At 41.1% G+C, this 18,303-nt stretch overlaps 1 protein-coding gene across 3 annotated transcripts in view; it reads right to left on the bottom strand.

Moving 5' to 3' along the window:
- The window catches only part of LOC107582388 (protein bassoon-like), a 78,073-nt gene that overhangs the window by 11,575 nt on the left and 48,195 nt on the right, over window positions 1-18,303 (bottom strand). For 2 of the 3 annotated variants that reach the window (XR_001608941.1, XM_016268210.1), the window contains exons 3-4: window positions 6,790-7,224; window positions 135-6,404 (exon numbers count right to left, since the gene is read on the bottom strand). Coding sequence is in view for 1 of the 3 variants with exons in the window: in XM_016268210.1 (XP_016123696.1) it covers window positions 135-6,404; window positions 6,790-7,224 (6,705 nt within the window). In the remaining 2 variants the exon portion in view is untranslated. The remainder of the gene's footprint in view (window positions 1-134; window positions 6,405-6,789; window positions 7,225-18,303) is intronic. The other variant, XR_001608942.1, reaches the window with a different exon arrangement.

Raw genomic sequence — 18,303 nt, forward strand, 5'->3', positions numbered from 1 at the left:
TGTGTATAAATGGTAAGAATGGGAATTGAATTAATTGTCTGAAATTAATATTTACAAGCTGTAGTTTTGTAGAAAACAACAGAAAACTGTATAATAAATACATTTTTGCAAGTAACAATGAAATGGTTCCATACCTGACTTGCTGGGCTGTTTTGACTTTGGTATAAGGAGAATTTGGCCTTGTCCTCTGATGTTGGACTGAGAGGCTTAGGATCTGACATGGACCGCTGAACGCTCTTTATGGGCCTCGGAATAGTTTGATGTCTTTGTGGTGACTCTGCAGTGAAGGCTTTTTGTTGGGGTGTCACATGTGCCTTGTTAAGTTTCTCACTGGAAGCAAAGGTAGTCTCCAACATACGATGGGGGGACAACGGAGACACTGGAGAGTACAGCACTTGTGGAGATTTGGGAGGTTGACGGGAAGGAGATTTCTTTTGCTGCTGAGCTTGCTGATATCCAATATCTAATGGGTCTGGCTTTCTCCTTTCAAACTTGGTTTGCATGGCACCAACTAATTGCAGACTAGTGGAATAGGGGCTAACAGTAGTGGGAGCACTGAGCTGAGGAGCAACCACTCCTTGGGATTGTGCCTCTGGATCAGTTTGACATGCTAAACTCTCTCCCTTATGGGTCCTTTCTGGAGCAGATATGTAGTGAAGGAGTTCAACCTTTGATGTTTCAGCCATGGTAATGTGAATGGCTGGAGAGATTCTACCCAGCTGGTCTGACTCGGTCTGACATGAGGAGTCATTGGTGGTCTGAATGGCAATGCTAGATTTAGATGCTTCACTCTTAGTCTCTGCAGTTTGTTCAGAGTGCTTGGAATATCTTGAACGTCTGCGGCGTATTGGCTGACTGTCCCACTCCCCCTGGTCTTCTTCATCTGTCTGAACGCTGCAGTCAGCTATACGTCTAGTTCTACGACGACGAGTCATGAGTTTATCCTCTGTGTCTTCATCATCTGTTTGGACACTGCAATCTGCAATTCTCTTGACTGACTCATCCTCTGATCCATTCCTCAAACGGGGCATAGAGTTTTGTTTCTTCATAATCCAACCTTCTCCATGATCTTCACTATTTTTAAGGGACATCTCTGAAGAAGAGCTGGGCAAAGGCCTAGTGGACACCACTGCCTGGACCACCTGCCCATCGGCACATGGCAAGATCTGCACACTCTGGCCCTCTTGTGGAATAATTCTACCACTCTGATCGTAGATAATTGAGATGGTTTGAGGTGTAGTTCCACCAACCATTACACCTTGAATGGCACCTTGAGCTGTTGTAGCTGCTGCTGCAGCAGCTGCTGATGCAGCCGCTGCCTCTGCTGCAGCTGCTGCCGCTGCTGATTCAATGGCCGCTGTTTTCTGCCTTTTTTGTTCTTCAAGCTGCTGCTGGAGTTGCTGTTGCAGTGACTGAATGTGGTCTAGCTGCATCCTTTGCTGTGCCAGCTGCTCTCTTTGCATCACAAGCTGGGTTTCCCTCTCAGCCTGTTGCTGCTGAAGAACCTGCTGCTTGATGGTCTGTAGCTCTTGAATCTCCCTGTGCATGAGCAGATGTTCTTTCTCTCTGTGCCTCTGGAGCTCCATGCGGTCCCTCTCCAACTCCTCTTGTAGACGTAGCTGACGCAATTTCTCCAACTCAACGCGTTCTCGCTCTAGTTGCAAGAGCTGCTCCTGTTGTAGTCGCAATCGTTCCTCTTCTTTTTCCTTCTCAATATTAGCAGATGTGGTTATAGTGGTACTGGCAGATGCATCTTGAAAAACTCTGGTAATTGCCTGGGTTTGTTTTTGAGGCATTGTTAATATTTGAGATTGTGTCTGTGACTGGCTTTGAGTTTGGCTTTTTTCCTGACCTTTGACCAATGACTGTGGTTGAGTTTGGGGCTGTATTGGGAGTTGTGTTTTAGTACCTTCTACTGAAATATGAGTGAAGGGAACCTGTTCATTTCCAACCGATTGAACTGGCACTGTACTAGTATGTGCTAACTGTATGCTTTGCATAACCAAATTTGAAACAGGTTGACCAGTTTTAGGTGATGCAGTTGTTGACATACTGCAAGGTGCTGTAGGCTTTCCCAGGTAAACTGGAGATTCCTGGGAGGTACTAGAAGGTGGCACACTTCCCGTTGAATTATCTGGTGGTGTTACTGAAAATCGATTTGGAGGTGGATACCTGTAAGGTCCTTGGGCATTAAGAGGCATTCTTGGGGTGACTTGAGGCAACCTGGTGAGGCTAGCCAGAGGTACAGCAGTTACATTGGCTGAAGAGTAAGATCCATATACTCCTCTTAACATAGGATTGAGAACAGGGGCAGGCTGGGTGGTGATTGGCAGGGTGGAGGCTATTGGGGTGTTGATAGTAGAATATATCATGCCATCAGCTGTCCTTACAGCAGGGGGATACAAAGACCTTAGGCTAGCTTGTCTAGCATTGATTAAATTTGTAAGTGTTTGACCATGTACTGTTGGTCTGCCATCAGGACCATACAACAGATTGCCTCTAATAGAAGCTAGGCCTTGTTGAAGGTTAAGTCTTCCTGTGGGGCCTGCTCTCCCAGCACCATACTGCAGAAGCTCAGGATTACTGGTGTAACGGCTACCAAACTGTTCCATGGAGTTAAGAGCAGCACACATTCTGCTAATCTCTCTAGCTGTAGTGGCACTATACTGTGCAAGATTGGATTCTTGAAAACCACCAAGGTCACGTGAAAGATAGCTATATTCTGCATTTATATTGGACATTGAACCATATCTTCGCAAAGGTAATGGTGGGGCCGGATCACTTCCTTGATGGCGAAGATCTGTGTAAGATCCATATTGGGCACCCATTCCAAGATATCCTGCTTCATAGGCCTGCTTCATGGTGCTTAAATCCACTGCTAGGTCCCCAGGGTCAGTTCTTTGATAATATTGGAGACTTGAACTTGCTAAATTGTTGTCTGACATTGATGGTGGAAGTCGTCCTGGAGGAGGCAAGGTAAAAGATTTGCGTTCGTCTGCAGATGCTTGTATATTTACTGTTTGGTAGCCATCTTTTCCAGTTTGGCTTTGCTGCCCAGGAGCTTGGGATGGCTCTACAGATGGATCTGACGGGGCTGTTTTACCTCTTTGAGCAAAAGGGCCTGAGCAACTACCTGCAAATGGCAAATTGTAGACAACATCACAACAAGCTAACTGATTCTCTGGTTTAATCTGTCCGGTGAGATCTAGAACTTCTACTGGTGGAGGCGGCTCCTCTCTTTTAATAAGCTGGGTCACTGTACCTCCCTGAGTGCTATTCTCATCCAATTGCACCATCATTACCTGGAGCTTCCCTGTGGAGAGATTCATTACAGCAGGCTTGTTCTTTAGTTCCAAAGCCATCCCACCATATATGTCATGACCAAGTGTAGGGGTGGTAGACGCAGAGCATGATAATGGTGGTGGAGGTAGCGGAGATATTTTGGGAATGGAACTAACTGCTGTTTGAGTGCCTTCACCAGTGTTCTGACTTACCACCAAGTCCTTCTTTAACAACATTGGTTGCACTTGATTAGCTAAGTTGTACCGGGCAAAAGATGCATTTTGTTGATGCTGCTGGAGCTGTTGCTCAAGGAGGTCTTGTTGCTGCTGAAGCTTCTGTTGCTGCTTCTGAAGTTGTTGCTGTTGAATGCCTAAATTTTCCAGACAAGCATCAATTTTTGGAATGGATGCATCTGTGATAATTGGCCTGGTCTGGGTCAGACAGACTGCAGATCCAACTCCTTGACCGTAATCGACTCTATTTAGTAAAGGATCACCATACACGACTGGTTGCTTTGGCTGTGACATGAACATGGATGCTGCTACAGTCACACTTACAGTTGTTGGTGTAGTTGTTGACACCTGAGGTTGTGCCTGTGCATTTAGATTAATTATAAGAGGTTGTACAGCAGTATGACGATTTGGTGGTGTTTCTGCATCAAGTGAGTATCGACGTGTATCAGAAGCTAGAGAAGTTAGGTCCATACCATGGTCTGTCATAATAATTGGAGCAGGCTTCATTGGTGCTCTAAGATCCATTATATTATTACCTGGGGCAATTGTGCTTTGCTCTACAACTCTTGAGGTACCAGGTACTGTGGAGATTCTACACAAGGATATGTTTCCCGCAGGAAGAGATCCACTACTTTGGGAACCAGCAGAGGTGGCAGTGCTCACAGCCACACTAACTCGTTCTGATATCTGTGTCCTTTGCAAGCTATTTTGAGGTGATGGGTGGGCTGGATATTTCTGTGGTGAAGTGGGTGACTTTGATGTTGCATGTTGAGTCTGATAAATTGTCTGTTGGCTGTCTTTTGTTGGTGAGGATAAAGGTGAGGTGGAGGAATTCACTGTCACTGGTTTGGTTTGACTGCTAGTTCCTGATCCCAATGTAATCACCATAACAGGGGAATTTTGGGAGGACTGCTGTCTTGAAAGTCGTGGTGCCCCAGCTCTATGAGCGACCTGAGAGGTCTGAGTAGGTGCCACTGTAGGAGTTGTACAAGATGCAGGGGCATGTGTTGGACTTTGTGTGGGGGAAGTGGAAGGGGATGTGGAAGGACTTGAGCCTTTAAAGTATGAGAACATCTTTGATGTTAAGGAGGACGCTCCAGGATCAGGCACTTGACCCTGTACTTTCCCCTGAACACCAGGTCTTCCTTGAGGCTGTGTGGGAGGAGGGTGCCTAACTTGAGATTGTGGGGAACCAGTAACATGGCTTCCTTTAGAGGTTTGGATGCTCATTCTAACTTGACTCTGTTGTGTAGCATGCACTCTTTGAGTCCCTCGTCCAGAAGGATCATTTCCAGAGAATGAAACTGGAGCTGATATCTGGGTAGGACTTGTACCTGGACTCAGAGAAGTTGTTCCAGAATCTAAATGGTGTTTCTTGTCTGTTTGAAGGACTCTTTCCTGATTTTGTTGTCCTTGTCTTCCTGGTGCCCGTTGCTGCTGCTTTTGCATCATCTCTGCTTTTCGCATCATTTCCTCATAAACCTCTTCAGCACTTTTTAATGATTTATCTGCAGAGGGAGAGACAGCAGAGGTTTTCTCTGTTGGGGAGTACAAAGACATAAATGTAGGTAGATTATATTCACTGCCAGACTTGTACAGCTTTGAACCCATCTCAAATCCTTCAGCTTCTGAATCCATTGAGGGAGAGTATTCTGAGCAGGACGATCTATGGAGTTCTTCCATTTCAGCAGCTTGTCTGAGCTCCTCTGTTGGGGATGCATCTTCAATAGGTGAAAGGTTACTAGGAGGTGTCTTCGACCTCTCTCTGCGTCTTTGTGCCCTCAGTTCCTCTTTGTCCCTTTTAGTTTTTCTGGCTGTACTACGAATCCTTTGCTGCTCTAAGTCTCTCATCTTCTCCTGCTCTCTCAGAAGTTCCTCTTCTTCTCGCAATTCGTCTTCTTCTGATGAGTCCTCAATGGTAGGCAGTAGTGGACCGTGGGATCGATGCCTTGCTTTTCTTTGCTGCTTTGCGTCCTCAAGCCTTTGTCGTCTGCTAGGACTGCTATCACTGTCATCTTCCATTGATGACACAGAGGTTGGAGAAGTTCCAGAGGTATAACTCGGTGTGGTTGCAGGGAGAGTTGATGAGTATTCTCCCCTTGACCTTTCTTCAGGTGACCCAGTAAGGCTTTCCATCTCAAGCTCAGGCTCCCTGAGGTCATGATCTGTGCTGAGTTCCATGTCACGATTGTAGCTATTTGTATTATTCAGTTCAATAGTTTTAAATCGTCTCAGACCACCTTGTGAGGCCATCATGTCATCCGCTTCACCTGATTTGTAGCTATCAGTGCTTTTAGTGTCTTCTTCAAAACTGCTAGATTGCTGTGTCAGGCGACGTCTCTCTTTTCCTAGATCTCCACTGTGTTTATGGCTTCTTTTTGTCTTTATGTGGCCCTCAACATCTGCTGTATCTTCCTCATCCGCACTCATTTCCAGAATTTGTCTCCTCATGAACTCTTCATCGGTCAGGTCTTTCTGTGACTTCTTCTGTCGGGGTGGTAATGGAGAAAGGCCACTTTCACTACTGTCTTCCACATAGTCATGTCTTAATTTACAGCTGAGATCATCTGATGCTTCCTCATCAGACTCATATTCCTGATCTTGTGTTATAGACAGAGATCGAGGTCTCTGCTGTTCTGTGGTGTCTCTTCCATCACGATGCTGTCCTTGGTCAGTGGCTGTATGTGACTCCAACAGAGGTCGCATAGAACTTTCCAGTTTTGTTAGTTCAGATGGACTTGGGGGGCTGCATTGGTCAGTGATCCCTCTCTCACTAAGCTTCATAGAGTCCTCTTGGATCAATCCAGTAATCTCACTCTGGGAGCTGGATATACCATCTGAGGAGTAGCCTGTATCACTCAGGCTCTGCGTGCTAGACTTGTTGGAATCCTGTAAATACAAAGGACAGTGCATTAGGTCATAGGACATATGAATCTTTAAATTATACTGAAGGATTTACAAAATTAGCAAACATAAAACATTCAAAGTTTATTAAGCACAATATACAAAACATGCAAATGGCATACATTACACAAGCATGCAAAACTTGGAGGGCATGAGGTCAAAAGTGAATCTAAATCCTAATGAAAATTTTAGTAAATGTAAAAGTATGCTGTAAATCATACTAGGTAATGATATAAATAAAAAACTGGTTTTGAGTACAATTTGATATTGGTTAAATTATTCGACTTATAACATTCCCATCATAGAATGCTGAAGTGATCTGTTATGAAAGACAAAGACAGTGGTGATGCAGACACGGAGGGCCACTCACGTCATTGTGTTTAGATTTCTGCATGCCACTACTTTTCTTCTCATCTTTTTTATCCGATGTTCCCTTTTTAGACGTTGCTTTGATGTCCCCCTCTTTTTCTGTTTTGGACATAGCTTGTTTCTTGTTAATGCCTTGATCTTGTTTTTCTGTCTCAGCCTTAGTTGTAGAAAATTGTTGAGAGGGGCCCTTGGATTGTGGCACCGCTTGTTTTACTGGAGAGAAATTACCACTTACTTGGGCACCAGGTGGCTTTTGCTGCTGAGGGCCGGTAGGTCTCAGCGCAGCTTGCTGACTGGGCCCTCGCTGTTGTTGTTGATTGGCTGGGCCTGGTAGTCGGGGAGATCCAATGGATGATGGCACAGGAGGAGAAATATCCCCTAAGCTCCCTGACATTGCTCTCTGGGTCTGGCATGTCAAACACAGCCATTCTGTCTTCTGAAAATGAAAGGCAAACATGAAATAGGTATCATGAAACAATTGAGATATAAAGGGGAAAAACTGTAGACAAGGTGAAAGTGTCAATAGTCAGATCACATGTGATTTCTTGCATCACTCGCCCACACTGGCATTCTCTCTCACACTCTCAGCCTTTGTCACACTACTATTGTAATTCAAAAGGGATTTGGTCAAGCCGGGCAAGCAAGAATAATTGAAGCCTGGCAAAGACTGCGACCTTTTCTCAAAGGTCTTACTTACTCTCTTCAAAGCCACTGTGTTTAACACAAACAATTATTTAGCCTCTGTTAAGTTCAGTAAGACACACAAGCTCAGAATGATGGCTTATTCCATCCACAGCAGGAGGCTCCTATGCATTCAAAATTACAAAGCATTTAATTCAACAATTTAGGATTGTAAGACAATAAACATTAAATTATTAAGAAATCATTTTACTTTTGAATTTGGATCTAGAGCTCACAAAACTTTTGGATGAATCGCATATCAGCTTTTCATTTGTAGCACAATGCTCAGAAATGCATGTTGCAAACACTCACTGTGCAGTACACAATCTATAATAGCTATATAATATAAAAATAAAAAAATAAATAAAAAACCACTAGGAATATACAGACTGACATCTAGGACAGATGACTTCATAAACCCAGAGAGTGATATGCAAAAAGATTATAGGCAGCATTGGTATGATCTCATAAACCAGTTAAACCCAGTCGTATTGATAAAGCAACTATAAAGGAAAAACATTTGCATTTTTATTGTGAAACTCACTACAGAAGTGAGCCAGAAAATTCCTTCTGCATCATCATAGAAAATATTCAGCATAATAGTACACTGTAAAAAAAAAAATCTGTGACATTTACGGTAAAATACCGGCAGCTGTGGATGCCAGAACTTCACCGTAAAAAATATGGTAGCAACATTTTAGGTTTTACAGATTTAACTTAAATTCACAATAAAATACCATATTTCATTAACTGATGTAATGTTAATAAACCAACATATTGAAGTGTTAACATCTGTTTTGAACCATTGTAATGCACTGATAACCACCAAAAACTGGTGATAATGAGAAAGTCACATGATGAACCAGAGTTCACCACAAACAGCTTTTCTACGAGCTGAGGGCAATATTTATATATAGAAGGTGTACAGTGTCATTCACACAAACACTAAACCCCATCATGGTGACACACATGATACTGAAATAATGTAATAAACATTAATTTAACAACATTAGATGTAAGATTAAACCCTAATGTACACAAATGATAAGAAAAAAAATAAGATGAAACATGTTAATTCAACAAAAAACATCAAATATGAAGTGTCATGCAGGGAATTCTGAATTACAGTTTTTTACTGTAAATTATACAATGACTTTTTTCACTTCCAAAAACCGAATTTTTTACATTATTTTATTGTAAAATTACATTAAATGTAATTACATTTATTCACCGAATATAGTATGGAAACTTACTGCTAACCAGTTAACAGGTTTTTACTGTAGCATGTTTACAGTCTTTTACTGTTAAAATCACAATAATTTTTTACAGTGTACACTAGCACACCATAAAACATCTTTCACAGCCATGGATCTACAGATAATTTCAAAACAAAGAACACCAAAACCATTCAGATATACTGTTATACGAGACTACAAAACTTCTCACTAAGTTTAATGAGTCTCATGAGTACAGCAAATAAACAGTAAAAGTTCTCCTAGTCCTAAATATAAAAGAGAGTGCATTTTTAATTTGCTGTGCCCCCTCTGTCTTTTCTCGATTTTCCTGTCAGACTTCTATACTTTCACAATACTTGGCAGAGGGTTTGCCAATATGGTAGCGTTGAATTGTTTGCTGGGTTTTGTTTCAGTGATTGAGGTTTGGTGACTCAGGTTGATGTACAAGCAGTTGCATCAGCATAGATCAGAACAGAATCCCATGGGGTGTACTGCTTGTTGATCTCTGGTGCACAAAGCATACACAAACATACCAAGAACCTGCATCAGATATTGCTCACATATGTAAACTGGGCCAAAATAGAAGTCATCGTTCAAAGGTGTTGTGGGTGGTTTCCAAGGCATTGCCATGCAGTTGCTAAGGTGTTCTGACCATTTTTTAGCATATTGCTATGCAGTTGCTAGTGCCTTCTGGGTAATTTCTAGGTGGTTGCTTCCTGGCAAAAGACAAAAAACCCACCACTACCATTTACTAGATATGACTCAGATGCCTCTGTGGATATCTATAGGATTTCACAGAGCAAACTATGCTGAAGTTTAATACAAAGGTTTCAGGATTTTACAAAGTATAAGAGCAATAGTAATAAGTCCTAAAAATATAACTTGTAACTTTATACAAATTATTCCATTAAAATCTCCAAAACCAAGCTTTTGTGGTAAGTAAACGGCTCTGCTTTTAACAAAATTCAGACAAAATGTATGTGCACAGCTTTGCTTGACTGCTAGAGTGGGTCAAGATGAATTCTAGGGAGAGGCTGAAGAAAGGAAAGGTTTTGCCATGCGAGACAGATGCCTTTTCTTTTTGATTCTACTTTGAGTCCCCCCCCAGTGCTCCACACTGAAGCTAAATATAAACAGGTGCAGTGTTCACTCAATGCTTGTGCAAAGCTCACAAAATGCTCTGCCATCTGTGCCTTTCTGCTTTTTATATGCTGTGTTGAAGCGAGATGGACGTTGTGTAAGTGCAGTCATTTCTGAGGTGTGCTTTTAGCATAATAAACAAAGCATAGGTAATGCTGTGTGCCTGTGAAGAAAGTCGAAGAAAAACTATAAATTAATTCTTATTTTAAAACAAATTATGTGTGGAAGCTGTAACTGAGTTGGAGTGGCTGAAATTACATGAATGGTTGATTTCTGCCACATCTAAAACAGTCTTTTTTCCATTCAAAAATCTGAACGGAGCACATGCCTCCACAGCTTGAAGAGTATGGCACCTTTGGCTGTAGAGGTCATATAAAAGTGGTCGGATAATGAGGCAAAAGCCCCTGAAATAATGTTAGTAATGTAGTATTTTGTGTGTGCATGTGAGTTTCGGAAAGCATGGAAACCACAGACACAATGTCAGATGTTACAGGACATGGGACAATCAGACAATTTCAAATCTCAGGTTTTAGCTTTTGAGTCAATTTTCAAATAATGATGCAAAAGACTCAAGTTACAGGTAAGTAAAGTACTAAATTTAGGCCTTTCAGCCTTAAAGGGTTAGTTCACCCAAAAATGAAAATTCCGTCATTAATTACTCATGTCGTTCCAAACCCATAAGACCTTCGTTCATCTTCGGAACACAAGTTAAGATATTTTTGATTAAATCTGAGCACTTTCTGACCCTCCATAAACAGCAACGCAACTGAAATGTTTTATGGCCCAGAAAGGTAGCAAGGACATCAATAAAATAGTCCATGTGACATCAGTGGTTCAACCGTTCTTTGCACTACGAGAATACTTTTTCTGTGCAAAGAAAACAAAAATGACTTTATTCAACAACTACTTCTCTTCCGTGTCAGTCGATGCGCGCTCACGAGAGTACCACAACACATCCGTGTGATGCTGCTGACCCAGGAGCCGGCGTTCTGACGGATGCGCTGCACCTTGTTTGCAAGCAGAGGAATGCACACACATGCATCGTGGTACTCACGATGGGAACGCAACACGGAAGAGAAGAAATTGTTGAATAAAGTCATTATTTTTGTTTTCTTTGAACACAAAAGGTATTCTCATAACTTCATAAAATGTCACATGGACTATTTTATTGATGTCCTTACTAGCTTTCTGGTCCATAAAATATTCCAGTTGCATTGCTGTCTATGTAGGGCCAGAAAGCTCTCAGATTTCATAAAAATTATCTTAATTTGTCTTCTGAAGATGAACGAAGGTCTTACAGGTTTGGACGACATGCATTTTCAGAATTTTCATTTTTGGGTGAAATAACCCTTTAATAATAATATAAATGTATATGAGCAGCGCTAATCATACAGAGTGAGTTTTATACATTTATAATTTTTTTAATTGATCACTATTTAAAAAAAAAAAGGTCAATCTGGTTGCCAAAGAACATTAGCATGGTTAAACTTTATGCACAGATACTAAATGAATATAACATAACATACCAATGCACTAACCAATTATGGATTAATGGGGTCCAAAGCCAGGACAGTTGATTCGTAAAATAATATTCAAGATTGCTTGCAAACTACACTACTGTGAACAACAATAAATGTTTGCTAACATTATTCAGTCAATCCACAGGACCTGAATTAGCTAATTGCATACCTGTGTTGCTGTCTGTGTGTCTGTGTTTTTTGCTCTCAGTTCACAGTGTCTCCCAATGTTGCCATCAAGCAGGTGCAGACTTGACTGTTTTGCTTATTGGGATAAACTTTGCATTCAATACATTTCAAATGTGTTACATACACCACTTTCTTAACAAATCGCTGCATGCATCTGAAAGAGCAGCTACAATTTAAGTTTCAAAAGTTTGCCAAATGAAATCAAGGGGAACATGGTATACATCTCTCAGACTGAATTAGTCCTCCGCAATCTTCGTGTAAATGCAAATGATAACTGTTCATGGTTAGCATATAGATTAGTTTGTTTTCTAAAGCATCTTTCCTCCTGTTAAGAAAATATGCCAAGTTCTGGTCCCTAGTCACAAACCATTACACGCAGCTCAGCAAATAAAAAGAAAGAGGTGGAAAAATGAAAACAAGCGTGAGATCAGTGTGTTAGCAGATCAGTAAAGGAGGGCAGAAAGGTGCACAGCTCTTAAAAGATTCACTTTAAGAGACTGTGGGTGTAAGGCCTTAGCCTTTGTAGCTCTTTACATAAAACTGTGTAGCTCAATGCCCAATGGGAAAAACACACAGGCCACGTAATCAATCTCTCTGAGATTAAGGGGACAGAAAGCGAGAGAAAGAAGTATGAATGTTTGTATGTTTAATGTGTGCAAGCTTGATTTATCAGAGTTAGGCAGGTTTATTAGAATTTATTATACAGATTATGAAGCAAGATTGCACATTAAAGGTTTTAAATTCACTACAAATATTAGCAGCACCCCAATGACAAAAAACTCCACAGATGGTAATTCTTGTCACTTGTTTCATATCGACATCCAAGAAAAACTCACCCTTTTCCTCTACCAGGCTGCTTGTTGCAAGAAAACATGTCAGTCTAATGCTGTGAAGGAATTGCATATAGGATTTTGAAAGCAAGAATTGATGCATTTTTACAGACCCAGTAAGTGTAGTCCGTACAACTGACTGAAAAGAGTTCAAGCAACATGCATTTGTATTATTATAAGAATGGTATTGTAAGTCTAGCCATATGCAATGGATTCGATCCGTTTATAGCCTACCTTGTTTTTCCATTTTCTACAACCACATACATGCAAGCAATAAAAGGCGAATATCACAAATCAATGCACTTGGCCAAGCAGGGAACAGAGCTTGGATGGCAAATGTCTACATTTCTGTCTAAGCAGCCACTGATCTAAGATTAACTGTGCTTAGGAGAAAATGTAGGCAAAATACATTTACATTTATTCATTCATTTACCCAAAGCTACTTTATAAATAAGGAATACAACATTCATCTTAAGAAGGCAATAACGCAAGGAGTGCTAACAATAGAGATTGCCTAGAATAGTACAGACTAGAACACTGCAAATATTTTTTTTTTATAAATAGAATGTAAAAGTACAGTAAATTGTGACACTACCAAATGCAACTAGTCTCAACTAGAAATGCATCAGTAAATGTTGTCATCCTAATCTTGTTAAGGGACTGCGCAGGTCAGATTACTACAGTTATTGCAGGACATTGGGGTGGCATGGACTAGTGGTTACTCATGTGGGCTGGTAGCTCGAAGGTTATAGGTTCAAACCCCAGAAGGGATGATTTATGAGCTATCACCACTGTGCCCTTGCTCCAAGAGCAACCGTCTCTGAGAAAAACATAGTAGAAGTCACTTAGGATAAGAAGTGTGTGCTAAATGAAGACTAATGTAATCATAATGGTCCTTTTTAGTGAAGAGTACAGAGAGACAAATTACATTTGCATACAAGTTAAATTTAGAGACTTTGAGGTTTTCCATTAAATATTAGAATCCCAGAGGTTTAACCTTTCATGTCTTAGCTTTTCAGTTGAGATGCAGCAATTTGTACATTTATTTCAGACAAACAGAGCCATCTACAGTCCAACAAATTAAATTAACTTTTCTCTGTGAATATAAGATTTACATAAAACAATCTCTTACATAATCTCATGATCTGCAATGCTTTCTATATCAGAAATACAGACAGTGATTATGTCCAGAATACTCAAAATTATGAGAAAGAATTAAATATAGTTTGATATAGTATCGGGGATATCTTTAGTACAGTACATTTAAATAAGATTTCACGTTTTTTTATGTATTATTGTATAAAATTCATCTGATTAGACAGCTATGAAACATGCCAGACTGTTTAAAATAATCACAAAAAATATATATATTTCATTAGTATTAAACTCAAGTGCATAACTCATCCCGCACTGTTTGTGGACAGGTTGTTGAGGAGAGATGTGCTATAATTTTTCAAAATAATGCTATAAGCATTCAAAAGATTCTCTATGGGGTTCAGGTCTGGTGAGTTTGCTGGCCAGTCAAGCACACAACACCATGGTCATTTAACCAACTTGCTGTATATTATAGAAGGAAATCCAACCTCGGCCAAGCTGTGGTTCCCCTGTTTCCCCTGAGGAGGGCACCAGAGAGAACACAAACCACAATCACCTCACATTGGGGCACAGGTGCAACCACATGCTCATACTCGCAGTCCACACACTCGCTCCGCTCTGCCAGAATTCCCATTTGCCTGTTGACATAAACAGCCACATGCGTATGCTTGCCACTCACATCTCGGCAGGACGCTTCCACCCCTGCTGACAGCCCACTGGGCACAGGTACTCGTACTGAGACACGAAATGTCAGTGCTCATTAACAGCCAAGACACACCCACTCAACATATCTGACCCTGACCGCCGGATTCCCATCAGCCTATGCACTGGATCCCCGGTCGCCTATTTTTTTCTTTATCAATCAGCTTTGACATTTGAATATGGCATTTGCATTAGATAGAATGAGCAACACAATTATATAGATAGAATGTCAGAACAATAGACAAAAATACAGATGGACTAAAAAATGATAAGATAGATAGATAGATAGATAGATAGATAGATAGATAGATAGATAGATAGATAGATAGATAGATAGATAGATAGATAGATAGATAGATAGATAGATAGATAGATCTCAGCAACTCTTGCACTGATTTATGAATATTTCTCACATGCATGTGCATTCATCTGTCATGCTCTGCTGTATGATTATGTGCGCATGCGTGTGCATGTGTGTGTGTCAGGACAGTTTTACAGGGTAAGTCAAGAGGTATGTGGGTTAATCCTGTGGGACTCCTTCAATGGGCCACGTGGGACTGCACACACACACACACAGATCCTCCAGGCCTGCTGCCCTGAGTCTGAGCCTGCACCGGATTACCGAGAGTAGGAAAGGAAAGATCATCCAGCATAAAGGCACTCAAAGAGCACCAATTCAAATTCCATCAGAGAAAAGAAAAGGGGGAGAGAGATAAAGATATGGAGAGAAAGAGCCATCTGCAGTGCACTCGCATCCACCTGAGCTAAAGCATTGCAACACATATGTTACAGTAATTTGCTCCAGTACCGCCTCACTATCCATTAGTAGCACCAGGATTCATTCACTGCAGCATAAACCCTGGAGAACTGAATGCCATTCTTCGCTTGTTGCAAGCTCCTGCATCACCCGAGGCTAACAAAAGACTTTGAATCATGTGGGTAATTGATTTTGTTGTATATTAGGGGTAGAGAGGCAGTGATATTACACAATGCAAAAGAATAGAAAGGAGGAACTTCTGAGAGAGCAGTTGGTTAGGACTTTTTTCCACAAAATGAGACATTTTGGCTGCTTTCTTTATTTTCCCAATTGCATATCTAATATAACAAATATTTGATTTTGCATTAAAGAAATAGTTCACCCAAAAATTAAAAAAAAAAATGTTTTACTCACTCCTCTCAACTTTTCTTCTGCGATGCCCAAAATATGATGTTAGACAGAATGACCAGCTCAGTTATTCATTTTCATTGTGTGGGAAACAAATGCAATAAAGATGAAAGGTGACTGAAGCTCTCAGTCTCTAATATTCTGTCTAATATCTCCGTTTGTGTTTCAGAGAAGAAAGAAAGTCATACGGGTTGGAGCAATATGAGGGAGAATAAATGATGACAGAAATGCCATTTTGGGGTGAACTATCCCTTTAAGCGGTGCATTCTCCTTGATCTATGTTTTGCATTACATTACAGTTGTCCTATTATTCAAATTATTCTCTCACTTTTCTGGCCAGTCAAAACTGTGAAAAAGAGAAAATGTCTGGATATTAGAAACAAGACAACATGAAAATAAAAATGGACTATTTGCATTATGAAAGGAATAGTTTAAAATAAAAAATTTGCTGAAAATTCAATCACCCTCAGGCCATCCAAGATGTAGATGAGTTTGTTTCTTCATCAGAACAGATTTAGTTTTAGTTAACAAGAAGACTTTTTCATTGGAGAAAGCAATATTATGGATAGTAGACCCTTATTTTAGCCAGAATCAACTGTTTGCCGTTAAAATCATCTTAATGATGGATTTATTATAAACACACAGCTTTTCACATCACAAGACGTTAATTGGACTGGAGTCGTGTGGATTGCTTGTGGATTATTGTGATGTTTTTATCAGCTGTTTGGACTCTCATTCTGACGGCACCCATTCACTGCAGAGGATCCATTGGTGAGCAAGTAATGTAATGCTAAATTTCTCCAAATCTGTTTTGATTAAGGAACAATCTTGTCTTATTGTGCACAATACTGCACATTATTTTAAAGAAAAAAAAGAGTTTGTTTTCTTATGCTGTCACCATAATCCAATTCTCTGCCTCTGAAACATTTATTTTCTGCTGATGTAACTGACAAAATAACACAAATATTTGCATAGTTTTACTGACTAAGGAAGGAATAACCCATGGCTGTGAAAGCACAAACACAGAAATGTGTTAACCAGGTTCTGCTATACCATTTATACCGTGGTAGATATACAGCATTTGAGTGACCAGAACTGATTTACATTATTTACAAATGAGAGTGGCAAAGAAACATGTGAATATAATAATGTGCAAATACAGAACAAATGAGATAAAGTACCACTATCACAATAAATATAACCATTACAGAAATCTATATACTGGTAAGAATTATAATTTATTTCTAGCAAAAAATCTGTACAGTTACCGTGATGCACACTTCTGTTCAAAAGTACATTTTTTATGTTTTTAAAAAGAAGTCTCTGCATTTATGAAAAACACAGTAAAAATATGAATATTGTGAAATATTATTAGCATTTAAAATATCTGTTTTTCTATTTGAAAATATTTGAAAATGTAATTTATTCCTGAAGCAAAGTTGAATTTTCAGGATCATTACTCCAGTCTTTAGCGTCACATGATCTTCTCATTCTCATATTTTGCTGATCAAGAAACATTTATTAATATCAATGTTGAAAACAACTGTACTGCTAAATATTTTTGTGGAATCCATGATACTTTTCAGGATTCCCTTTCATGGGAACTTCGAACTGCGTCCTCTAGGGGTCGCTATGGGGAACGCCTCGTAGTGACCCGTGTCTGAAGCATACATTGAAAAAACACCAACTCGTTGGCCGGCGACAGCCATGACGTCACTACCGGTGCGACTATAGTATAAACAGGCGCCGGGAGCTACACATCATTCTCTTCTTCGTCTTCACTGACTGTTCTGTTTGAAGCGTGCATTTCCAAGGAAAAAGTAAGAGCTATCTCTAGAGCTATCTCTTGCGTGTTTTTTCCAATGAAAAAGCTCCGTTCTCGTTTGTCTCTCTTTTCAAGTAAAGAGGGGCAGCCATCTGCTTCCCGCGGTTCAGGACCCGCCACTGCTGAGGCACGGAGGAGAATGAGCTCGTGGGGATCTCAGGTGGACCTGGCCGATGAGTTTAGAGAGGGTCTTTCCTTCTCATGCTCATGGGCGGCGGGCGAGAGACAGCCACTGGAGGATGATGTTCTCTCTTTAACATCATCTGATCCAGGGGCCAGTGCTCTTCTGGGTCCAGCCCAGGAAGAGCAGGAAACGGATGAAGAGATTCAAGAAGCTGAGGCTGAGCCTTCTCAATCCTCCTGCCCTGCGTATGATGAGCTCTTAGAGGGTATGGATCGTGCCTTGCCGTGGAAGCGGACTAAGGAAGTGGTGTCGCGAGGTCGTCTCCTTGACATCCGTGCCTCTTCAAGCTACATCTTAATTGAATGTCAGGGCATACACAGCAGCAGGTCAGGCTCTTGCTTCGCTGCACACGATGGCGGTGCTCCAGGCATACCAGGCTGACCTGCTGAAAGACCTGGATAAAGGCGAGGGCCTTTATTCTGATGAGATGGCTGAGTTGCGCCGCACCACGGATCTTGCTCTCCGTGCTACTAAGCAGGCTGCCTCTGCCATGGGCAGATCCATGGCGGCGATGGTATTAACGGAGAGGCAGCTGTGGGTAAACCTGGCAGACATCGGGAAGAAAGAAAGGGGTTTTCTTCTCGATGCCCCAGTTTCGCCCTCTGAACTTTTTGGTACATCCGTTGAGACGGTCGTCGAAAAGTTCAGGGAGGCGAAGGAGCATTCAGCGGCCTTCAAAACCTTCATTTCACGAAGGTCCAGGTCTGAGCCCGAACAACCCAGGGGTCCTGGCCCGTCTCGATTTGAGGATCAAAGACGAGCACAGAAGGCTAGTGTCGCAACTCGCGCTCCTCCTCCGCCTGCGGGTAGGGGTAGGAAGTATCGTGGGTCAAAGGGAGGTAGGCAAGACCTGAGGGATGTGATCCAGACAAGGCGTCAGCGCTTTCGTCCGGATCAGAGTAATACTTAGGTATCCACTCTTTCCCTCAGGGGGTGTATCATCTACCCTTTT

The sequence above is a fragment of the Sinocyclocheilus grahami genome, unplaced genomic scaffold (assembly GCF_001515645.1).
Source record: "Sinocyclocheilus grahami isolate Dianchi unplaced genomic scaffold, SAMN03320097.WGS_v1.1 scaffold44.1, whole genome shotgun sequence".
NCBI classification, from domain to species: Eukaryota; Metazoa; Chordata; class Actinopteri; order Cypriniformes; family Cyprinidae; genus Sinocyclocheilus; species Sinocyclocheilus grahami.